The sequence below is a fragment of the Macaca fascicularis genome, chromosome 4, assembly GCF_037993035.2.
Source record: "Macaca fascicularis isolate 582-1 chromosome 4, T2T-MFA8v1.1".
In the NCBI taxonomy this organism is placed as follows: domain Eukaryota; kingdom Metazoa; phylum Chordata; class Mammalia; order Primates; family Cercopithecidae; genus Macaca; species Macaca fascicularis.
This window is the reverse complement of record NC_088378.1, coordinates 170,922,900-170,949,175: the sequence shown is the minus strand read 5'-3', so window position 1 is coordinate 170,949,175 and position 26,276 is coordinate 170,922,900. Positions and strand designations below refer to the sequence as shown.

The 26,276-nt window shown below is 35.4% G+C and overlaps 1 protein-coding gene across 9 annotated transcripts in view; it reads right to left on the bottom strand.

Moving 5' to 3' along the window:
- The window catches only part of GMDS (GDP-mannose 4,6-dehydratase), a 632,819-nt gene that overhangs the window by 481,025 nt on the left and 125,518 nt on the right, over nucleotides 1-26,276 (bottom strand). For 8 of the 9 annotated variants that reach the window (XM_045389917.2, XM_045389918.2, XM_074038942.1 and 5 more), the window contains exons 3-4: nucleotides 23,170-23,257; nucleotides 21,469-21,578 (exon numbers count right to left, since the gene is read on the bottom strand). The exons of the other annotated variant lie outside the window; for it this stretch is intronic. In XM_045389917.2, coding sequence (XP_045245852.1) covers nucleotides 21,469-21,578; nucleotides 23,170-23,257 — 198 coding nt within the window. The remainder of the gene's footprint in view (nucleotides 1-21,468; nucleotides 21,579-23,169; nucleotides 23,258-26,276) is intronic. 9 annotated transcript variants of the gene reach the window in all.

Sequence of the window (26,276 nt, the reverse complement as noted above, 5' to 3'; positions counted from 1 at the left end):
TAAGTAGGGCACAAGGAAATATAACTAAGAGACCAAATATCTGAGAAAAACTTAGGCATTTTAATTGTCACTCAACAGCACGGCATGACTGCCAATAAAGCAAATACAATTCTAGACTGCTGAAAAGAGAAGACGGTCGTGCCATATACCATGTTCAGTACCACATTCTATAAAGGACAGTCATGAACTAAGCACTTGGAAAAAAAAAGGAGCAGATTTAAGAATAACATTCACATTTTAAAGTAGAAGTTACCTAAGAAGCGAGTAGGCATATTTGGTGCAGTTTAGGGGCTGAGGGGAGTTAGAATCAATGGTATAGAGATCGGAGAGAAGCAGATTTGGGTTCAATGTAAGGAAGATTTTTCTCACCAGAAAGCAGCCCAAACACAGACTGGGCTCCTAGCACAGGCAGCCACATGGAAGCACACCTTAACTCTTACACGTGGTCAGGGAAGCTGCAGAAAACAGCCCAGCACTATAGAAAAGATAAGCGCAGACACCTGCACAATCTCTTCCAGCTGCTACATTTCTTCATGCGTTAAACCAACGGAGGCACAGTGTGGGAAGTACAACTCTACCAACACTGAAAATGATTCTATATGAAATTTTCTCACTAAGAATCAAATGAATGGTTATTTTCTCTAGACACTGTGGAGCAGATGGCACACTCCCCGAAAGCACTGAACACGTGCACCCAGGTTTACAATACAGCACAGAATGCCGTACATATTCTCATATTGTGTTACCCCCAAAATCAGGTTGTACCTTACGATCGCAGTCGGCCAGGTGGCAGTGGTGTAGTTGTCCTTGCCTGATCATGTGCACACCTGATCATCACTGTTAATACCAGTTACTTAAGTTAAATAGTGCATGCTTCAGGTATTACATATCTTAAGTTTAATGACACTATAATTCAGTAATAAAACAAAAAGTTATACATAGAAAGTAACTAAAATACTCAGGGGGGCACAAACTTGTATTAACTTGAGAAAGTATCTGCCATTTGAAAGATGTCTACAATTCTGTATTTTCTTGCAAAGTAATTAATTCATTTCGCTATTTTGTTTTAGACATATACACAAGAGTAAAATGATACAAATCTATGTCTCCATAAATCTAAATAAGTTCATCAATAAGTATAAAACATTAAGAATCTCAGTGGTGAGAAAGAATTGAGTCATAGTTTAATCAGAAGAGCTTGTGCTTTCCTAATGGTACATAAAATAATGATGCATCTGAAAATCGGTGTTGCAGAATAAGTGAAATACAATGTGTTTCTTGCAAATGTGATGTAGACTTTATAGACAGAGCACTTTATTTTTAATCTATCTTTAATATAAGGGAATCTTAGAATTGTAGAGTTGGATGAAACCTTGGAAGTCATTTGAAAATAAACTCAATCTAGCACATAAACCCTTTCAGTGATATATCTACTGTACTGGATGACAACTTTTAAAGAAGCTGAAAGACATTCAGCAATTGTGGAAAGTATGCTATCCAAAAGAAGATTTCTCAAGTTAAGTCCCCTCAGGTCTCCCCTCAGAAAAGGGGGAGAGAGGTTTGACCTCAATGAAATTTAAGATTTACGTTCTGTGAAGGACATCACAGATAGAGCAAGCATAGAAGTAACAACTGGAAGAAGATATCTGCAACATATACACCTGATACAAAATTAATAGGAATTCCTACAAATTCGCAATAAAAACTGAATGGACAAAGGATAGGAAGAGGCATTTGACAGAAAGAAACACCAGAATATCTAAATCTATAAAGCGAGTTCAACCCCACTATTAATCAGAGGTACAGCTATGACATTATGCAACTCTCCTCCAGTTTGCAGAGTAAAAGGGTAGAACTTAATTTTAATGATGTGAAACAGAAAGTTTATGAAAAAGAACCGTGAAATGAAAGAAGTAAATATTCATGTAATTTGTTTTTAAATTAAAGTTTTTATACATCCAGTGTCTTAAAGCAGGGATTTGTACAGAGAAATAAACTATATTTTATGATTTCCAAGTAAAAACATATATATTTAATTTGTTTTTATTTTATTACTAGAATTTGTTTTTGTTTCAGAAAACAACATATTTACAAACTTGAACACCGTGTAAGCACAACCTAGTCAGGGAAACATTCACCGTGTCTATTTCAGAAATAAGACACTTTATGTTAACTAATGTAGTGGAAAGGACTACATTAATGATTTGCCATTTTAAGGAAAATGACAAGCTAAGTAACAGCTGTCAGTAGGTCAAATGCAATTCAATCGGCTTAGTTAGTTCTAAAAAACATTTAAATAGGTTCTTTAGCTGTGAAGTCCACATATTACTCAGTAATTCTAGGACTAATCAAAAGCAAATAGAAAAAAACAATTCTCACTAGCCTGGGGTCAGTGAAAACCTATTTGACCTATGCCAAAAAGGGAGGTTCTCCATTCAAACAGATGGATAAAAGCTCCAAGTACAGTTATCTCACTAAAATTCCAAACAAGTCACAATGAGCACACGACACAAAAAGCCAACATCGACTTGATATTTTAGTTGTGTGTACATCATGTACATGTGCACACAGACACATCTAGAGACTAAGTTAGTGACTGCAAATTTTATATATAAAAATGCCCATATATTTAAGAGTCAAAGAAGAGTTGTCATTTTTATATAGTCACTAAAGACAGATGCATAATATGTATATAACTAACAGACAATGTGAATTCAACAGGTATTATTTTAATGATATCATGCTATACAAAAATATACAGAAAATATATTTGAAAAGAAAAAAGGGTTTGCAAGTTCCAGGTAATAAATGAAAAAATGAATTACAAGAACACGCAGAAACCCAAAGGAAGCTGTTACAGATCACTGAATTTTTGGAATCTGAAAACTCTGTAGTTTTACATTTTATTATTGTAGATAATTGTATACACAGAATAATGCCTTGTCTGTTGTTCTTGAGAGAGAGTAGAACAGATGGTTCTGGTCAAAGCCCCTCGGCGACTGAGCATTATCACCAATCTAGAGAAGGAGATGGTGGTGCGGGGGTGGCAAAAAGGAGGATGAAGCCTTCTGGGAAGAGAAACAGCGTGTAGCTTAAGTAAAAAATGGACAGCTAAAACGATGAGGGGTGAAAGTGAATGTAAATTATACCTGGCTTTAAATATAAGAGTTTTAATATTTTATTAGTAATAAATCCACTGTCTTCCCCCTTAAACTGCTGTCACAACATGTGCTAGTGGCCCTTGACAAATGCCTGAAATCTTTGCCATCATTATTACACAGGAAAGGCTTTGAAAGAATTCCAAGCAATCCATCCATGTCATACTTTGACAAAGCAAGGGAGAGGCCATGGGTAGAAGAGATTTAGCTCCAAGTGAAGAGTTAAGAAAGTGAGCCTTTAGACTCTAGGATCCAGTTCTGTCCTAAAATCGAGCTGTTTGTTTGACTGTAGAAAAGACCAGGATCTTCTCATGGCAAGGCAATTATCAGTCTACATGGTTAGGATAGTGACAAACAAAAGAAACATGTCAAATAAATAAATGGTTGCCATTAAATATAATTTATTTGCAGGTACTTTCTAAATTTAGTACCATGACTATAAAAAAAAAACAAAACCAAAAAAACCTTTCAAACTACCAAAGCATGTGAAAACAAAGTATAAAGCTGTTTAAATTAAAAAAACAAAAAACACTAAACTAGGACAATAAGAAAATTACTTTTTTTTTTTTTTTGAGACGAAATCTCTGTCACCCAGGCTGGTGTGGAGTGGCACGATCTCGGCTCACTGCAACCTCTGTCTCCCAGGTTCAGGTGATTCTCCTGCCTTAGCCTACCGGTAGGTGGGATTACAGGTGCGCACCACCACACCCGGCTAATTTTTATATTTTAGTAGAGATGGTGTTTTGCCATGTTGGCCAGGCAGGTCTCAAACTCCTGACCTCAGGCGATTCACTTGCCTCGGCTTCCCAAAGTGCTGGGATTACAGGCATGAGCCACCGTGCCCAGCAACATAAATTATTTTTATAATTACTCTTCAAATAAGGAAAATTTAGTAACAAAGAAAGTAATCTACTTGAAATATTTTTAGCTTTTATTATAGATTAACAAAGATAAACACCAATCTAAGAATTTGTATGTAATGTATAACTTTATTTAGAAACAAAATATTAAATCCTTATGGTAATTCATAAAAGAAAGGTAGAAAAAGTCTTAATTTTTATACGTTTAGTTGAGAAACACTTAAAGCAAACCCTGCACTGAACTGAAAATTTCCACAAGATAAATAAAGAAACTTATAAAAGCTCGGAGTAAATCTCTTAGGAATGTCTTGATTGGGGTTAAAATATGGCTGATAATAAGCTTAAAAAAACTAACTTAGGAATAAGTTTGCCACCTTGACTGTATGAAATGCCACTAAATTGAAAATGGAATCTGGATGGCTCTAAAATAATTGAATCTATGCTGGTTATAAATCCTGGAATCTTTTACTTGGGAATCCAAGGTTTAAATACAATGACAGTTAAGAGGAAAAGTTTTATTATTATGAGTATTTTTCTTTGACTTTTATAAACTCTACAAATCAACAGAAATCCCTTATTCAAGTAAAAAATTAACAAAAAATGAATGCTTTGAAAATTAAAAGTTTTAACTTTTTTTCTGCTACAGGAGGAATTTGTGCTGTGCTTGGGATACTACAATACTGTCTTTTAAAGATACATTTTTAAAACGTTCACTTTTTGTACTATAAGTCATCTACATTTAACCACTATTTTTACATTATAAACTCTCATTTAGCATACATTTAGTACAGCAGTCAATAATGGTCTATTATTATACAAATCAAATATGTGTTTTAAACTTAACTACTTCTCCAAACAGCTACTTCCCCTTCCCCACAAAAAAAGCATCAATTCATTATACAGAAATTTCTGGAAAGTTGTACTTAAGTGAAAGCTACAGTATTAAGAAGCTTAGTTTTCATAATCACACTCTATATAGTCAATATAGTTAGGGCATGAAATAGGTTTGTTTGTATTTTTCCCTGGTGAGCAATTTTGGGGCACGACAAGTTCTACTATAATTGTCTGTAAATTATAATAAATATCAAAGCTAAATGTAGAAAATTAACACTGACTCCTAAATGTATTTACATGCCTCAGAATCATTTCATGGAAATTCATGTATATTTATTTACCTGTAAGAAAACTCAGCAAATCAACTTATTCATTCAGATTTCTATTTTATAGAAAATATTCACATACTAATTTCCTCTAGATAAGATATTCCCACATTAACAGTATGACCAAGGCTTATACAGCACTCAACTTTAATTTGTACTTTCAGACAAAATAGAATAGAATGCCTTTTCCATCCCAGAATTTCCACTATTCTGCATTAAGTTTCTAAAAAGGCGTAAGATAACTTTATACAAAGATTTTAAATATTTCTTGAGAAAACCATTATATGCTAATATCTGACAACTGTTTCTTCCGAAAAAGTATGATTTTTAAAAGAAACTCAACTTTTCATCCTTAGGTTTTAGTAACACTGATGTTTTCATTAGACATGACATGTAATTTATATTAATAAGCACAACACCACTTAAAAACAAATCGGACAATCATGAAATTTTGGGGTTGTAGGAGATCTTGGAGAACATACAACATAACTCTTTCCTATTTCCCAAAACCTCACATCCTATTTTACAGATGGGAAAACTGAGGCCCAGAGAGGTTATGTGTCTTCCTTACAAGTTTATTTTACATTATTATAAAAATTCTGACAAGATTAATTCCTTTAATTTCTCATCACAAAGAAAAAGTACCCTGTGTTAGTTAGAATTTTAGCAGGTTTTATATTTTAATATACCAATCAAAATTATAAATCAATGAGGCTTAAATCACAGAATTACAATTAAAATTGAGTTAAAGAAATGTAAATAAATTGCTAATATAGTGAAATTGTCATTTCATGTGTCAACTCTGTAGTTATCTTTTGGATTTATTACAAATTCCTGAGAGATAAATAATGTCTAAGTTTTCATAAGGTGGCCAACATCTGTGTTCTAATATCCTATACATTACGACAATTAATATTTTTATCATTATACTGATGTTTCAGTAAGATACCTGTATATGCAACCAACTATTTTATTTTATTTTATTTTATAAAGCTCTACTAGAAAGGTCTAAAGTCACAATACAATGAAAATCAACTACAAATTATTCCATAAAATATGTTATATGTGGCGACAAACATATGCCTTTAAGTTTGATTAATACAAATGGAAGACTATTAATAAAAACTAAATGACAGCAACAAAATCTGTATCACTGACAAGTCAAGATAGTACACACAGCATCAGATCATAGAGCTGATGTTAAAAAAACTCAAACAACTGATAGGGGCACTACACAAAATGTCATGTGCTAACATCTGGAATTAAGATTACTTATAGTGGAGAAAATAAAACGTCCCCGAAAAGTGAAGGCACGCATTAAATCTTGGCACTCTTTTTATAGTTGTTTTACACATAGAAATGTAATTCTTACGAAGAACTAATTTCACTAAAAGTTACAATTGTACTAGTATTTTCTGTAAGAATGCAAGAAAATGAGTAAGATTAGTCAAAACTCTGTTAACGTCTATGTTATTATGAAAGATATCGCAATTTTTCTATTAAACATTTCATGTGCCTATGACCTGACATTACTGAGATTTCTTTTTTTAAAAAAGTGAGTATTTAAGTGTCAAAATTTTACTAAAAAGTTTTTACTGAAAGTACTAATTTAGTATGTAATTTATGTGACATTATAAAAAACAAGTTTTTACTGGCTAGGAACTAAAAATCTCTGACCAGATAAGGGTTTAACCAAGATGTTTCTGTTGTAGTTAAAATACATCTTTTCCCAAGTGATGGAACTTGGGAAAGTTCTTAAGAAATTCTTTCATAAGTAGCATGGTAGAAAACACTTTAAAAAAAAAAGAGAGAGAGAGAGAGAAAATAAGAAACGAAATTTCAGTAAAGCTTTTAAGAAGAAAAAACACAAGAAAAAGGGACAAACTAATATTTCACACATTGGAAATCTAGTAACTGCTTTATGGATTAGTCTCTGGATCCTGTGCCAACAAAGTTGCACCACCAAGACTCATCATCATATAAGATGGTTCAACCTGATAAGTGGAATCCCCAGTTAGAAACTGAGAGAAAGAGAAAAGAACCTCCCACAAAATGAGAGAAAGTGTATCAAATCTATCTGAAATCATTCCTCAAGAAATACAAACTATGAGCAATACATTTATGAACATATGTGTTTATCTAAAATAAAGACATAATCTGTAGAAAAGAGGCAATTAAATTTAGCGCCAAAATTGAACTTTAAGGCATTTATATTACATACATTTTCCCACTATTAACACTTCACTGAAAAAAAATGGCCACATGAGAAAATATACTTCGTGATTACATGCAATCATCTATCAATTTAAATAATTTTAAAAGTATCTATATATGTTTAAATATTTTACATCAGATAAAAGAAAGGACAATTTGGACATAAAGGAAAATCTAAGTATCATAAGCACAAAACTTTGGTATTTTAATCTCAAACAACAGTGTGCGCTCTAGTTTATTAATCAACAGGAACGCTACCTAATTAACTATGTTAAAGTTAATGTAATTAAGAAAGACAAACAAGGCAAGTATTACTTAAGCTATTATTATACTATACTGGAAATTTTTCAGATATCTAAGATTTTGTAAGATGTAGTCACGTAAACAAATGTAAAGCCATTATAAATTAAAATTGTTTATAAAATGCCAATAAAACACTGAAGTCCCCTATAATTCATACAAAATCTATTTTTAGAGTTTAAAAAGGGCATCAAAAACTATAAAGTGTATCTTTTTAAAAGCCCATTTAAAAATTATAAGGAAATTGAAAAACATGTTATTAATTATCCAACATTTAATTATTCATGCAAAATATTTATAAAATATTGTCAAAGAAAATAAATGTTCTAGTGCTACTGATATGAAGAAAATTAATATACTGGTTTTTTAAAAAAGTTTTACAACAATATTTTTCAGTTAGTAAGCAACACAAATCCTTAGATTTGCCTGCCTGAGACACGATTCTTTTGAAACCAAGCAATTGAAGGAAATGGTGTTGCAATACTGTCCTTTTAATGAAAACCGTGGCAGTGAAAAGGTCACATAAATAATCTGCACGATGTTATTCCATTAAGAAAGTCACAGTCTAAATCTAAGGACTGCCAAAGAGGGGCTAAAAGTGTAAAAGAAAAAGTACGCAGTCACCTGCAAAACATATTATATTCTGATTAAAAGTTGTTTTTAAATAACCTTTTAATCTAACAGCCATTTGTTATCTCAAAAATGACTTATAAAGAAATGTTTATGTAATTGTGACTAATTCAATCATCTTATACCCTGGTTTTAAGAAACACGTGATAATGAAAGTTCAACTTATTCCATTTAATTAATTAAATTAAAAATTCACAAAATTGCAGGATTATGTGTTTAGACATCAGAATTTTCTTTGTTCTTGTTTTCAGACCACCTACACTACTAAAAATATTAGGGTAACACAGATAATATCTGTGCATACAAACTAAAGTTAACACAGTAGACTGCTTAAAACAGAAAAACTACATATATATCTTCTTTTCCTACTGATATGACAGAGTATAACCAATTAATCATTAATAAGTAACAAGCAGCAGCCAGAATATGTTTTATGCTTCATTAAAACAACATTGACGCCCATTACAGTACACAGCAAATGATGCTGGAAACCACCTTATACCCTTGCAAACCGCATTCCCTTCTAACCTCATTTGGTGGAAGCAGCTAGAGGGTGAATGGCAATATACTCTCAAGTAAGCTTTTATTAAGTATGAGAAATAAATTATATTAAGTGTTATTTTTTGAACTCAGAAATGAGGGAAGGGGTTGTTAAGATATCAAATTTACTAAGAAAATAATTATGTGAGAAATAAGTTGCTGTCACAAGAGAGACTTGCCAGATACTGCTTTTAAGCACGTTGTTATACACACCTTTAGAATAAATTTTGTGACCCAGAGATTAGTCTGTGGTACTAAAATTCCTGAGAGTAGACCAGAAAAAAAAATAGAGGGTAGGAGAAATGTTTTCCTAAACAACGTTAGCATTACTCTAGTGGCATTAAGCCCTTATTTTGTTTATAATTAGTAAGATACTGAGGTATGGGATTGTTAAGGACGTGTTATAAATTGCTTTTCTATAACTCACTTCTGAATCTCAGTTTCTACTAAATATGATTCTACTTCATTAGATCCTCATGACTGTGATCTCACCAAATGCAATTCTAAAACTTGAAAATTACCTTGGAAATTTGTGAGAAGCCACAGAAAGGTCCTCGGAAGCATGCACATATTAAATATTAATTATAATGATGACTGTCATCTTTTATAGTGATTATGTCACTATTTAGGAATGCTAATTAAGATATAAAATGACTTGTTAATAGCAAATGCATTCTTAAGCAATATATTTGTACTTGTGCACTTAACAGCAAATCCAGCATGGGGACTGAACCATAATAGACTACAGTTCTATTTTCTAAAATGCTGACATTTGAGCAAATGTTCCCATGGAATGTTTGCCTGATTCGTGGACTGACATTTCCTCTTTGTAACTTGCTTAACTAAAAAGGAGACATGCAGGCCAAACTCCACGGTGCCCGCAGGCAGCAGGCTATTGCTTGCCGCTGCAACTTGTGCGTGGTTTCTCTTTTACTTCCCTCTTGCCCTACTGCCCCCTCAGCCCTTCACTGTCTCTTTATTTTGACATGCATATTATCTTAGCTGATTTCAATCATCTTACAGGAGTGGATGACATACCTTAAAAGATTAAGCTTTCCCACCTGGGATTTGTCCAGAAATTCAGTGTATTACAGCTTCCCAGAGCCTTCTTCATTCTCCTATATTCTTGTGTTATCAATAGTAGCTTTCTTTCTTATTTTATGTTTAAGTACAAGACACAGGCAGCTATGCTGATGGAGTCAGTTTGTACTGTCACTCATCTTTCATTATAACTGCAAGGTTCACTTCCTTTGTCTAATTCTTTGCTGCCATCTATGTGTATAAAAGAGCACAACATTCTTAAACACACCAGAAACTTCCTCTGTTTCAAAAACAATCATGTCTCTAATCTAGAAAGATGAAGAAGGAAGCTTTAGGAATTATTTGCTTCCCTACTCAAACGTAAAGCTTATTGGGAATTTCCATTTCTTTCTCTGTGAAGCAAATTTATTAAACTGAAAAATGACTGAAGGTACATTATTTAACATAATATTATTGAACATACCAACAGATTTTTTCCATTATTGCTGTTGATAAATTTTAATCTGGAAAATTTGATGAACTTTTGAAACAGCTGAAATTTTAAGTCACTTAAGTAAATAATTCTAATAAGATAAATTAATTTTTGCTAAATTGCAATCTAAATATCTTGCCAAATGATAGAGTGAAATGATCACTAAACCAAAACACTTTCATAATATTTAATATAAAGCAAATGCAAAGCAAACAGATAAAAAATTATTTACACACATTATTTAAACAACCAATAACTCAAATATTGTGACATGGCAATCAACTAACCTCTGTCAAATCTTCAAACACTTCTTCTCTAGGGAAGATGGAGAAATCTATCAGACCACACTGAAGAGCCTCTCAGCCTCCACTTTAGGACTGACCATACTGGCTCTGAATTGTCCTAAGATATGTTAGTGTCAAACAAACAGAAAGGCACTGGGAAGACGGAGAAATCTATCAGACCACACTGAAGAGCCTCTCAGCCTCCACTGTAGGACTGACTATACTGGCTCTGAATTGTCCTAAGATATGTTAGTGTCAAACAAATAGAAAGGCACTCTAGTGTGAGCCATATGGGAATGTTAAACAAAAAAAATCCTGTCCCCTATACCATTTAACAATTAATCCATGCAATCAGGGTAAAGACTGGTTATTTACCATCAGTACTAACAATATGGGTTGACAGTCTTGAAGAATGTCCCTAAAAGGTTTATTTTTGTCAATACTACTAATTTCTAAAAGATTTTGCTGTTATATATTAAAAAAAATAAAAACCTGGCACCAATGAAATATATGGAATGGGAGTAGAAAGGAAACTCAGGAAAAGGTTTTTTTACCCTGATACACCAAACAACGTAAGTTAGAAACTACTGCCTCTTCTCTATCAACTCCCATTTAGAATAACCGCATAATGGCTATCAACACAATATTCCTCTTCTCTGGTAAACAGTTCATTTTAATTATCAGCACTAGAACCATACACAAGTTGAGCTAATTTTTCAGGGTGCAGTATTTTCTAAAGAATTAGTCTTCTAATGATAAACTTAACAGAGTTTTAACATGCCAAACCAAGACTTGAGGCATAGTTTCTTATACATGAAGCAAATTTAAATTCATTGTGGATTACATTTTAAATTAACATTTCCAAACTATGAACATATTATGTCACTTTTTAAAAAGTAAAAGTGATACCTACTAATCATTCATCTTCGATGTTAGACATTTTTCAAAAAAATAGAAATTTGATACATTAAAACCATTTTCATATGATTTATTTCTTGCTGGCACTAGTAAGGTATCCAATTAATGATTTACAGTAGAAAGTACCAGAAAAAATTCTTACACATTAAATTTTTTGAACTAGAAAAGGTTTCATTTTATTTTACTGTACCAACTTTAAGGATCCAACTTTAACAAAGCAAATTTTATAAACTCCACCTATATGTAAGGATAAAGTAGAAATCATATTTAATATCAGGCTTTACTATGTATTTTAAAAGAGGTATTAAGTTCAATTTTTTAAATATACATACAAATTTTGGGGCTGGGGAGATACATTATGGTATTAAACAAAGTATCATTTATGTCTTCACCTTAATTTACATAAATTACATACTGTAATTTAATTAAGAATCCTGGCCAGGCGAGGTGGCTCACACCTGTAATCCCATAGCACTTTGGGAGGCCAAGGCAGGTGCATCATCTAAGGTTAGGAGTTCGAGACCAGCCTGGCCAACATGGTGAAACCCCATCTCTACTAAAAATATAAAAATTAGCCAGGTGTGGTGGTGGGCGCCTGTAATACCAGCTACTGAGGCAGGAGAATTGCTTGAACTCAGGCAACAGAGGTTGCAGTGAGCCGACACGGTGTCACTGCACTCCAGCCTGGGCAACAGAGCAAGACTCTGTCTCAAAAAGAAAAAGAAAAGAAAGAAAAAAGAAAGAAGAAGAGAAAAGAAAAGAAAAGAAAAGTTTTACTCACAATATATTTACTAGCTTACTCTTTGCCCACCATTTTTATAAATAGCATCTAGAAATTAATATTATGGTAAATATGTACAGTTAGCTATTTGTATTAATTTTAGCTTTATATATATAAAATAATGTTGCAATACTAAAATAATGCTACTTTGGATTTTATTTAGTAAACAAGCCACTATTTATAAATACATTAAGGGTAAAAAACCCAATAAGCATACCTTTGTGTGGTCTACTAATTAATTATGAGCAAAATTCCAAACATTATTAGCTGTTATCAAAATTACAATACCACCTAGATCTAATAAAACAGAACAATCTGTTTGAACAGGGAGAGGAGAGCTTTCATAGAGTGTTCTCCCTCATATAAATTCTTAATGGACTATAAAGGACTTTTTAAGTGGTTTTAGATTTGAATTCAATTGCTCAAATCTACAACAGGCTTCCAAGAAGAATTTGAGCCAGATGACACACAGGCACCCACCAACAGCATACACTCCTGCCTACCCTGATAAATACAAAGTCAAAAATGTTCAACTTCTTCCTAAGAACCATGGGAATAAACTAGTCATATTTAAAATAGTAGCATTTATTCATTATAAACCTAAACATGAAATTATAAAATGAAAAAGGTTTTGTATTGCAATTTCACCCTGTAACAAACAAAAGTGGCTACGAACTGTATTAAGTATCACGGAGGCTGTGTCCAAACAGGTAAAGGGACAACAGGACTGATCAGAAAGAAATGGGAGCTTATAGAACAAAAACAAACAAAACCATAATGTTACTTGGCCATAGAGGTTTGTTCCATCCACACCATCTATCCACAGCGATTAAAGGCATCCAGTCTTTGCTCCAAGCACCTACTCACTTTATCTGTAAGAGAGCTAATTCTTCTAGACGCAAAATGCACTACAGTATGCATGGATATTAGGTCTAAATGCAAACATACCTTATTAATCCTCAGGCTTTCAAAGTTGTACTCACTGCTCTAAGCATTCTGCTCATAAGAAATCTTTATTATTTGAACATTCATAATTTGCTAACAAACAAGTGATTTGTGTTGCTCTGAGCACATCTAAAAATTACATATGACAAGATAACAATGAGTTTTAAAACTCATATACTATCATAATAGCCTATATCGATTCATAAATCTACTAAGCAAAATAAGTTATCTTCAGAGACCTAATATGGAGTTACAGTTTGTGTATACTAATACATGGACAAAAATGTATTTTCAGTAATAAAGCAGAAATATTTATCTTTAAATCTTAGAAAATAGGTTAATTCACATTATATTTATATAACTGACAATTTCATTTAAAAATAAGTGTACAAATAGGAACAAGCTGCTCATTCTAACAACATCTTCATTAAGAAATTGTAGCAATTATTATTTGCCTCCCATAGCTTTTAGGGAAACTAACTTACAAACCACCATGGTGCAGATATTCAAAATTTTAAATTTTATATTGAATTAAATTGTACTACCCTAACCAAAAAGGTGATTATCATTCCTGATGAGTTAGTACTGTGGATTTCTGTTTTCCATATATATTAATTTTATGTTAGTATCACTGATGTGCTAACACTGCACCTGGCATTGTTGAATTTGGGGATCTTCTAGCTATTCAAATACTCTTTCAAATGGTATTAATTATAACCAGTTCCCTCCAACAAGGAAAGAACAATGTTTTAAACTCAAACCTACTGCACCAAAACTTCATTTCACTGTAGTAAACAGTGGGAATGACAAGAGAGGTTGAATATAAAGCATCAGAGTCCTGTGGTATCTTCCCCTCATAGTTCAACAATACTGCCCACCTCGGTCTTCTGAGCTTAGCAGTGTGACAGGAAGACTGAGTGGCATCATATCTGGGGTTGGAGGCTAGGTAGCGTGTGGCTGCTTATCAACTGCAAGTCCAGGTGGGCACCTGTGAAATAAGCGCTTAAGCTGGCTCTGTGCCAAAATCTCTGCCACTTGAGAATTTTAGCGCCCATCTGTTAAAAAGCAAAGGATCCAAAACATCACTTTTTCCTTGAGAATATGTCATAACAAGTTAACATTTTGGTGGCAGGAAATACAGTTATTTGAATGGGGAAGACATTCTTGCAATCATTTTGAACAGCAGCTAAGGCAAATGACAGGCCTCCGTCCCAGGCAGAAACAGCAAAGACGATATGTTGACCATGTAACCTGAGCCCACCCATTTCTCCACATAATTTGCCTCAAGTTAGACTGAACTGTGAGCAGACAGCACACTGGGACTGAAGGGAAGGAGGACACATAGAGGCCAACGTGCATTTCCTTTCCCCCGTGCCCACTGCATTCACTGCTTGCCTACTTCATCAGGACTTGGGATGGTGAGAGTCCAATCCCAGGAGAGGTATTATTGGAGATAGGATGGTCAGGGGGCCTTACTGAGAAGCTGATGCTTAAGTTTGAGTGTAGTTAAGGGAATGAGACAAGTAGATATCTAGGGAAAAAGAGTTACAGTCAAGTCCACATATTTAGGACCACAGGTAGAATCATGTCTTAAGGAAACACAGCCTAAGGCATGTGCTTGCTGCATGGATGAGAAAACAGAAGCATAAAAAGGCTAAGTGCCCTCTCAGGGTTGTGTAGTGAGCATGTGACGTGACCAGGATTTTAAGCCACAGAAAAGTCCAAGACGCAAGGTCTGGTGTGGACCCTGGAAGTTTTAGAGTTGTCCCAGGAACTGTGATGTGATTTGATAAAACCCCTGATTTGATAACCTTGCCTGGTCCATAGTTTCTTGTGAGAACATTCCTCTCTTCTGCCCCATGGCAGTCGTCTATTCCAGTAGCGGCCATAACGTCTCCCCCCTGCATCCTCTGGGCACAGGGCCTGGTAAACGGCGGATGGCTGTATTCACGTGTTAACTCACTGAATGCTAATATGCAATTGTATGGGCCACAGGCCAGGCCCTCACACAAGTTTAAGGATGTTCTAACAGTTTCTCTTTACTTCTAACAGCAATAGCTATGCTCCCTGCCTACTCCTTACTTTCCTGCTCTACTGACACCTCCCTGTGAGCCTCCCCAGGGTCCAAAATAAATAAATGAATGAGCAAGAACACAGAAGAACAGTCCCTCTCTGCTGTTTGCTCTGGGTTTTTAATAGGTTACCCCCTATCCTTACTATAATTACACAGTAAAGGGCCATGCTGTTGCAATTTTGTTTTGTTCTATAATTGGGTTAGTCAGGCACTAACCAGATGTTCAACTACAGACTCCCACCCTTCCCCAACCACCCTTCCCCACCATCATGCAATTCTCCCAGTGTATTTGTTCACCCAGCCCCTTCCCTCATTTAGAACAGCCCCAAGAGGTTCAGGCTTCCTGGGGATGAATATGGGGGTCAGCTATTAAGGTATGGATTTCAACTCTCAGAACCACCAGGAAAATGTCTCTGGAGATGACAATTTTTTAGCTTAGGTAATTCAGTTGCTTGGGCCCTTTCCCAGGGGCCACAGATTTAATTCCTATGACTATTTTTATTCCCACCTCCATTCCTTTAATTAGCTTTTCTGTCTCATCCCTCCTCAATTCTAACTTGGTGTCAGGTCACTACTTGGGCCCCTTGACTCACAATCAACTCTGCTTCCTGACTGGTGTCCCAAGCTTAAAGTCCCACGAGGAGGAGCGTTTAGACTCAACCCCTTGGGGCTTCCACAGAGTCTGCTAACTTGTCCCACACAACTGTGAGAGGAAATCTCAGCTCCTGCCACATGGTCATGCCCCAGTGTACCTCCCAGGCACTCATGCCTCCTAGCAGTCCTGAAACAAAATTAAACAAATAACTTACACAGAGACTTGAAAAGGAAAGTAATACAGATATTTAAAGGGTTAGAAAAGGAATAGAAAGTATGGAGTTATTCAATCTGAGTAACAGAAAGTGGAAGAAAGACATACTCATGGTTTGTAACACTGAGAAATAATTTGAAAATCCTTTTCAAAACTAAAAAAAAGACTAAGTGACTTTCTGTCTCCACTAAAGACATATTCCACGATGGAATAACTGTCGTTTCTTTGAGAAAAATCAAGGCAATTCCAACATGGCACTGTGAGACAAAGGAAAGAAATACTGCACCAGGTTCACTGTAGAAAGATCTCACCAACACCACTACTTTGAAAATGACATTAAGATTATTAAAGAAGCTGCAAGAAATGGGGGACAAATCGAAAATCAGGACAGCAATTAAACAACTAAGAAACACTATTATACAGCAAAAAATACACAAACAAACCAACCACACAACCACAACAAAAAAGCAGTTTCTCAAAACGTTTTCTCCATCAAATGGGCAGGACTACAAATTGGATAATTTGTTCCTACTTGGATGATGTCATCATGCTAGGTTTAACTTCTTTTAATAACTAGTACATTTCAGTCATCTCTCACTTTCTCCCACATAAGATCAAACCAGCCTTTCAGTGACCTACTTCATGAGTCATAATTTTTCTGTTTATGATTCAGAAAAATGTCTTCAGTCAGTATTTCCCAGACTGCTGTGGGTTTATTCCAAGAACCAATTTCATCTTCATTGGTTTCCTACAGGAAACCAGACCAACTTCCTATTATTTTATTTTCCTTACTTTTAGCATACCCTAGCCCACATCAAATTAACTGGAAGTGAGAGTGATAGGAGACTTTACTCTGTACAAACAGAAGCCAACACAAACAATACCCAGTCTAGAAGTCACGGATTCAAATTAAATGCAAATATGTGCTAATATTAGAACCTTTTTTCAAAACGACACCAAACCAAATAACAAGAAATTTAATTAATCTTATGGCAAACATTACACTATCAGAAGTAACTTTTTTGTCTGAATATATCTATGAATACAATAAATTCTACAAAGCTGATTAATACAGAGAAATTAACTATAAGAAACAAAATACGTATTTTTTTCATCCTAATTCCTTCCCTAACAAGCTACTAGAAAAAAAGCAAACAACTGCAACCCGCCATGGAGAGCCTTGGAGAGGTGAGGGAACACAGCAGCATGCCGCCAGCAAGGCAGGTGAGCAGTCTGTGCTCACACAGTGCCACCATCCCAAGCCCCTTCCCCACGCCTGCTCTGGCCATGATTAAGCCTGCCCACAGATCACAGCATAAACAGTGGTCTGGAACAAGGGATTTTGAAGGACATTCTAAGAGGCACTTGTACTCATACTAAGTACTCAAGAAGTATTTATTATCTCAGACTATGTACTATTCAGAAAAGGAGGTTTCTGAATATCAAGAACTTTACAAACATATATCAAATTCTCTTTCCATTCTTATAATTTCTGTCTGCAGACATAGTTTTGGGCTTTAAAAGCTCATTAAGTCATTAACTAGTAAGTAACAGGATTATTTTACATCAAACTCAAAAACCTACACATTAAAAGGAGAAGGTATAAGAAGAAAGGATTTAAGGAACACATTCTATATGGATAAATCAAGAAACCTGAAACACAAGAACAAGGGTTCTCAAAGTGTGGTTCCCAGACCAGGGACAGCATCATCTGGACACATCCTAAAAATGCAAGTTCTAAGACCCCACCCTAGACCTAAAGAATCAAGGATTCTGAAGAGAGGCCTGACAACCCACATGATGCTGCAAGCTTTATCTATCATATCCTCTCTTGTCCCTCCACATAAAAATTTCTGGAAAAAATGCATTCAACTTGCATTTCCCTTATAACCTCTCAACTTCTAAACCCCCGGAACACTGGCCAAGTTCATCTGCCGCATCACTAAAATGTTCCTTTAAAAAGTAACAAATCCTCGCTGACCTAACTGGCAAGGCCGGTGACTCTTCCTGGTCCTCATTCTCCTAGCCTCATCCCCTCTTGCTTACACGGACCTAATTTCTTGACTGCCATGGCACAATCCCACCCTCTGCCCCCTCGAATTCTGTCATCAGCCCTACTCATCCTCATCCCACCCTCTCACTAGCAGCATGTTTCCAAGATTCAATCTTCAGTCCTCTACCCATCTTTCTCCAGTTACTACTTGGCATCATGAAGACTTCAAGAGCTGGCCGGGCGTGGTGGCTCCCGCCTGTAATCCCAGCACTATGGGAGGCCGAGGAGGGCGGACCACGAGGTCAGGAGATTGAGACCATCCTGGCTAACACGGTGAAACCCCGTCTCTACTAAAAATATAAAAAACTAGCCGGGCGAGGTGGCGGCGCCTGTAGTCTCAGCTACTGAGGCTGAGGCAGGAGAATGGCGGGAACCCGGGAGGCAGAGCTTGCAGTGAGCCGAGATCGCGCCACCGCAGTCCAGCCTGGGCAGCAGAGTGAGACTCCGTCTCAAAAAAAAAAAAAAAAAAAGATTTCAAGAGCTGAATATACACGTCTGTACCCTAGATCTCTCTCAAAACTCACAGCATATTTTAAGCTACTTTATAACCTGCTTCCCTTGAATGTCCTTCAAGTAATGCCAGTAAAATGTTTCCAAAAGGGAACTTATTTCTCCAATCCCACTCCGAAAGTTCCTCCTTGAATGTTGGTTTCTAGTACTGGTTCCACTGACCATCTGGTCCCCTGGTCACTGGAGCCCTGGGTTTCCCTCTTCTCTAGTGACCACATCAGTGCATAGAGGAGTCAGTTCCACCTGGCATCCTGTTTCGTTCCTCACTCCCACCCCCATTTCTAGTGACACCATTCTCATCCAGCAACTTCCTACCTCTTCTTAAGCCCTACCTCTAGACTCTTACCTCTAAAAGTCATCACTGAATGTATCTCCTCCCATTCAAAACATGGGTAGGCTGCCCAGGCAGAGCCCAACTTCCTACCTGGCCTTACCTCACATTTCTCCTCATATTGGTGCTGCTCAGCTCATCTAGAATGTTCATGATGCTGCAAACATGTCCCAAGTTTTCTCACTTCTCTTTGGCTCATATTACCACCCCCATTTCAACTATTAGTTTCCCAGTATGTCTGTAATTGTCCTCCCTATACCTCAACACTAGAGCCAGTGTCAATTCCACCTTGCACTATTCATAATTGTCTCAGACGGAAGTTCTCTCTTACCCTCCTCTAAAGAATCAGACATTTGTGCGAATCACCCCTACTAAAGTTGAAACCCCCACAGCAGAAGTGTATCTGACATATCTTTTTGTGTGTACCATGCATGATACCTTGCATGACGTATGCACTCAGTAAATATTTGTTGGAAGATTAAACGACCTTACAAACCAAAATTCTCACTAAGAGTACCATTTCTGCCCATTAACTAACCATTAAGAAAAGCAGCCAAAATACAATAAAAACAGATAAACTTCACATGCGTAGCAATGTAGAGGGAATCAACTCAAATTGCCTATGATTTCTATTACTTACGGTACAACCACACCAGAATGATAACAAAACACTATCATGATAACTACAACTAAGAAAACCAACTATAACACATTTCTGAACTATAAATATGTTTTGGAGAAAGGAAACAATCAGCCCATTTAATACTAAAATGACAAGGGGAAGGTCTTCTATAAATAAACCTTTATAAACATTTTCTGCATCTTTGATTACAATTTTTAGCTCCTACAGGTGATAAACTATCTATGATTACAAAGGAAACTTCTTAATCTAAAGGAAACTGAATAACAGAATGTTCATTCCAAAACATTCTGTTTTGTCTGGAAGATACTCTCATGGCTGATCAGGAAGGTCAAGAAGCAGCCAGATGAATTATAATGTGGAAGATAGACTGACTACCTCAATTAGGGAAAAATAAAGTCTTCATTCCTGGAATGATAAAAAGTCACCGCTTCTCTATAGGAAAGAAGGGATGCAATTTCTCAAGCACAGTATGCATGAAAGACTTTCCAAAATGAAAAAAACACACAGAGAATCATTTAGAAAAATAGCTCTGCTGTAACCTAAAGACCCTGATACCTTTCACAGACTTGGGTGAAAGTCTGAATATAGAACAGAATCATCACAGATTAAGAAAAGAAAAATGTTTTTTCATAGACAACACAGACATGAGGTATCTTTATTCATCAATATGTAGCCATCCTTCAAGGTTAACATTTGAAAGAGATATGTATAATGAAGACTGACAATCAGTTATAAGATTGAGTTTATTGCTATGTTTCTCTATGTTCTCCACTTGGTTTCATTTTATCTAGTTCATGATTTCTTCCTTCAACAAGCAGAGGTATATAGAATAGGCATTTAGCTTCCATTCTATGCAAAATTGGGATACAGAAAAATAGCCAATCACCTAAGAAAAACTTTCTGAGATAAGAGTCCTGTACTTGTTCACTAAATAGCAACAACAACAACAACAAAGATACTCATAGATTTTCTGGACTTTTGGGGGGCTTTTATAACTTAAGAGTTACTTGCTTTTATTTCTAAGGTCCACTAACCATCCTGACTGCACAAGTATCTAAATAGAACTCCTATCATTTGTGGCTTCAGATTTCACTTATTCATGTGAGCAGGAGGACACAGCAACAAAAACTTGAATTAAGCAGATCACTAGAACCCTAAGGATGGGCCTGTGATGTTTACCGTGATTCCTTCCACAGTGCGAATAGAGGGGAAATTCCATATTGGCTATATCACACTGAGGAGGAGGGAGACTAAAAAGCTTTCTTCCAATGATTTTCACTATTCACAATTAAAAAGTTAATTCAGCTAATTTTAACATATTATTGGGACTCAAAAATATTCTCTCAGCCAGTAATTCAGCCACTACCAAAAACTGATATTAAAATAAAGGTTTTACTTAGTTATATCTTCCAACATTTTAACAAAACATTTAATTCACAATCTGTTATTTGAAATGGCAAAAAACACATCCATGGGGCTCACGGCTACAGGGAACAACCCAAAATAAACAAATACTGCTATTTCAATATTAGTGGTAAGGTTTTATTATATTGTTCAATAAAAGACAAGAGACTTTTAAAAAATCTATGAGTACTTCAATTAGGATTAATACTCAAACTAACACTGACAATTCAACTTGAAGACTAAGACCGGTGATTATATTACTGTACTGAGAAGCAACAGACACAAGTAAAATACAGAACACCACAGAAACATAGCCAGAGAAATCATAATGAAAATGCTTACTTTGACATGGCTCTGGGCTCCAAGGTTGTAGATCTCCGTGGGCTTTACTTCATTAATGATCTTCACAAGGCAGGTACTGTCAGTGAGATCGCCATAGTGCAACTTCATGTCTTCAGGATACAAAAACATACCATTAGATAGAGAAAAGCAACATAAGCTCAATCTTTTAAAATATCAAAATTGATGTGCATATCTGGAAAGTCTGAAAACCAGGGTCAAAATGGAAATGCTGTACTGATGGTTCTGGAGTAGCAGAATATAACTGTAATCTTTAACCTAAATAATAGAAAGATAGCGACATAATGCCTATGTCTGTAAAAGATTTTGGTAGTAAACTCAGAGAAACTTTTTTTTAAAGCGTAGTATCATGAACATACGATACAATAACATATCTTAGGGCTCCAGGTGCTTGTAAGATGTGTTCTGTAAGAATGAGATTCAAAAAAAGAAAACATTGTGATAACATGTATATCATCTAAAGAAATCTATAACACTGATGATGATGAAGATGACTGTTTTCTTTAGACATTTTTATCTAGTAATTTTTAAGTACCTTATAAACATCAATCCGTAGGCCCTGCATGAATGCCTGATGTGGTGACATAAGTGGTTAAAGGACAACTAGCCTATTTGACCTCCTAAATCTAAACAGATCCTTACACTGACTTCATTATACAAGAATTTGACACATGTGGAAGGGTGATTTACTAACTTGATATTGTCATCATTTTTACATAATATTGATCTACATCTAGATCCAATGGCAGGCCTGCTCTGACCTTTGCACAAAAACATGAGTTTCAAAGACAATGCACTTAATGACTTAAAGTGGAAAGCCTTTTACTGGAGACTACTGCACCATCTTCCTGATGCTGTCACTATCTATACAAGTAACCCAAACCTTCAAATATGCAGGGGTTGAGGGGTGAACACAAAACCATATATGGTTTACAAGCTGAGTGTATTGTCCTTGCTGGCTGGAAAAACTGGCCACATAATGCAGGCTGAACTTGGGAGTTAAAATCCCTGTGTCCTGGTGCCAGCTCTGCCTTCTTCACAGTGTGCAACCTCAGAAAATTCATAACCTCTCTATCTCCATTTCCTCAACTATAAAATGCTCTCTGGGTCTCCCTATTCACCTCAGGGGTTGCCATAAGTTCAAACAAGAAAACATTCGGCTTGTGCTATATAAACTGTACAGCTACATACAGACAAATTAACAAAAGCAGCAAAACAACTGCAAATACTGACAATGACAGTAATTTGGAACATTTTGATTGCCATTTATTTAGGCCTATCTTCACAAATCATTTTTAAAAATAATTAAATGTACAAAGATTGTTTAAGTTGATTAAATTGGACCAAATATAAAAAGTGGGTCAGTGCACTGTCAGTATGGAACTGCTCTTACTTGAAGGAATAAGGACACCTGCAGAGGGGTGATCAAAGGCATGCCCTTCCTTGGTCTCTCTAAGCCATCTACTCCACAGCCTTCTAACACCCAAACCATCATGACACTATGGCAGTGAGCAGAGAAGATTTTCAACATATGTAAATCGTATTCAGTGCAGTAATTCATGCATAAATAACTGTGACTTGTTGGGCACTGACAAAAATGATATTTGAAAACACCTTATCTGAATATAGGAACATCTGAAAATACATTATAGAAAGAGATTCTAGAAAAAGAAAATCACTTACTTCCTTCAATGTGAGCCTGGGGATTCTTATACAGATGCTCAATTCGACCCGTATTAAATGAACTGGACCGCCGTACAATTCCATGGACCTGAGTTTTTACAGTGTGGAAAGATAAATGTGCAATGAGGACTAATAAACGACTTCTTTAGCTAATGTTTAGCTTTATGAAAAAAATGATTTCTAAGCATCATTTTAAATTATTAGAAATAGTCCCACTGCTTACTTTCTCCCCAACCACTGTCCACCAGCTACCAACATCCTACCTCTGTCTTTCCCCAGTGATTTTACTGCCAATCTCAACAAACGTAATCAGGTAATTATGTGACTTCATGCTTAGTTGTAGATACTCAAACATCTCCTTTTCCAAACACACACACTTACAGCCTAACTGCTGACAAAAATATCTCTTCCATTTGAAACTGAAGACAGACCATGTGAGGCCATATCGGTAAAACGGCGTTTGTGGCCTGCTTAACACAGAGCACAAGGTCATCACATCTTCTCAGTGTCCTCAGAGCTTGCATTTTGCATCTACTGTATGTATTTCTGGAGCCACAGACATAATCAGAGAGCAGATGTTATTATGCAGCTAAGTAGAAAAGACAGAAAGCTAAAGAGCATAGGTAAGAGACAACATTTATGTACTACTCGATTTAAGACCTAAAGAAAACTCAAACGAAGAGAGGATTTTTAAAATTTTTTTATCTTGACTTAACCATAGGTGGGGGGCGGGGTGAAAGCTGATAGAACAGGAATGTAATGCATACTTGCCTGATACTGAAGAAAAGACTATTTGTGTATGAAACATAGGAGAAATTGTTCCAGACCTGGTCCCACTTCCTTCTCATGTCAAGATTGCTCCCTTTGTGCTGCCAATGCTAACACCAGCTTCTGTCACCAGCTGCCCTAGTTCCAGTTCTACTGGTGGCAGTTTTAATCCTTGACTTATTTTAGAAGTGTTCCTTCTTATGTTGAAAAGTTCATTTGCAGCTGAATATACTTCTATATTTTAACTCAATCGTTTCTATTTCAAACCAAAATTAATCCTTGGTATGACTCAAATATTCCAAATATGGAGGTAAATTATAAGAATATAAGACTTTCTTTCAAACAGAAAGAAATGTCATAATTTTAAATGGCATACATGAGAAATTGACTTCTGCGAAAGATACAACACACCCACAATTAATATTTCTGTTGGTGAGCTGCTTTGGGAGAAAAGCACTCATCAACATTATTTTCCAAAAGAACGAAACCCAAGAGAAGTTAGTAAACATGAAAATATTTTGGGAAACGAACTTCACAAACTTGGTTGACATTTGAGGAGGCAAACATTCAACCCTAGGAAGCATTAAATTGAGATCTGGCTATACATATCTACTTCCTAATTTAGACATGGAGAAAACACTAGTATTAAGCTTATCTGTTCTACTTCATGATCTCCAATTTTTCAGGTTGCTAGTTAATTGTAAAGTTGAACTGCTCTACAAATCAATTTTAACAAAAAGTATGTATTTCACATATATACTTATACATAGCAAAACTTGCGTTTACTATCAAAGTTACTTCTGAAATAGATTTCTCAGATGTAAATTCTGTTTTATTAAATAGAAAAGAATGTCTATGTTCTAAAAACAGTAATTTAACTTTGACAGTGAAAAGAATAACATTAGTGTTATTTAGGTTATCTTCTCTAGATTGCTGGATTCTGGGGAAGTCACATATTCCAGCAGCCCAAAATATAGAGAGATGCCATTTATTAATATGTATTCATTACATATAAATATAAAAAGCTTTGACAAAAACATGAAATGATTTTGATGCATTCCATGTAAAATGCAGACAACTACACGAAGTCACAGCCAATCACAACCAAGACTTTACTGTCACGTTAAAAATCAAAAGCATTAAGCACTGGTTGCTTTTTTTTTCAAATCAAGTGTTTTAATTTCCTCTAACTCCCACCATTTGGTATGTGTACACACGGAAAGAAAGACCTGCCAAATGCTTAATCCATGACAGCAGGTATTATTCTAAGAACTAATGAAAGCTAGGTCTGTCTGCTTCTGAGACAGGTGAAATACGGACTTCAGCACAAGCCAAAATGTGTGCAAACTGCATAATCTAGTTAAGAATTTGAGATTAGCGGCTCTCTCTTTACAGAAGGGATGTAGATAGAGCTTTTTGTTTGTTTTTATAAGGATTTTGGGAGAAAAGATATGAGGTATTAGGAACCAAACTGAAAAGATAAAGAGCTGAATCTGGCTTTATATAAACTTAATCAAAATCATTACAAAATTATAGTAGTTCAGACACAAAATATAATTCTGAAATACTGAGGTCTTATAATAAATGAGTTTTTTGACAAATTTCATGTCCCACTTAACAAGGTGATAAAAAGAAAAATTTCAAGTTCTTTCCATTTAAAACAAAGTTGGTTTAACTTCAAAATCCACAGTCAGATCAGGAAAATAACAGAAATGCTTTATTATTTATTAATTATGATCAAGAAAATGGAAAATTATTACCACTGAATTTCAAATTCTTAGTGTCTAGATTTCTCTTGGAGGCAAGGATGACTCCCAGGGATGGTTAATGTCACTCACCTTTTGAAAAGTACAGATTATTTAAGTAATATCAATAGTTAACACTTACACAGCAATGATCATGTACTAGACACTGTTCTCTGTATGTATTAAATGACTTAATCATCACAACAACCTTACTATAATAATACTGGTCCCATTCCATGAATGAGGACATTGCCTGAGATAACACAGCTAGTAAGCGGCAATGTTAAAGAACATAGACTCGGTCAACCCTACCAACACTCAGTATAGTTTCAAAATGAAATCCATAAAAGCTTCACCTTTTTTCTAATCAAAGTATAAAGGCTTCTGGGATAACAACCCAGAGGAAAAATAGTTGAAGGATTCTCATAGATTAAGAAAGTATAGCAACTCCATGTTCTAACAAAAAATCTCCCAGAGATAACAATCGGACTATCCCTACATCCTTTTCTTTTCTGTGCTGATCCTTCATGTCACAATTTACCTATTATTTATTTTAAATTCTGATACATTGTGTTGTAGCTGTTACTACGTTAT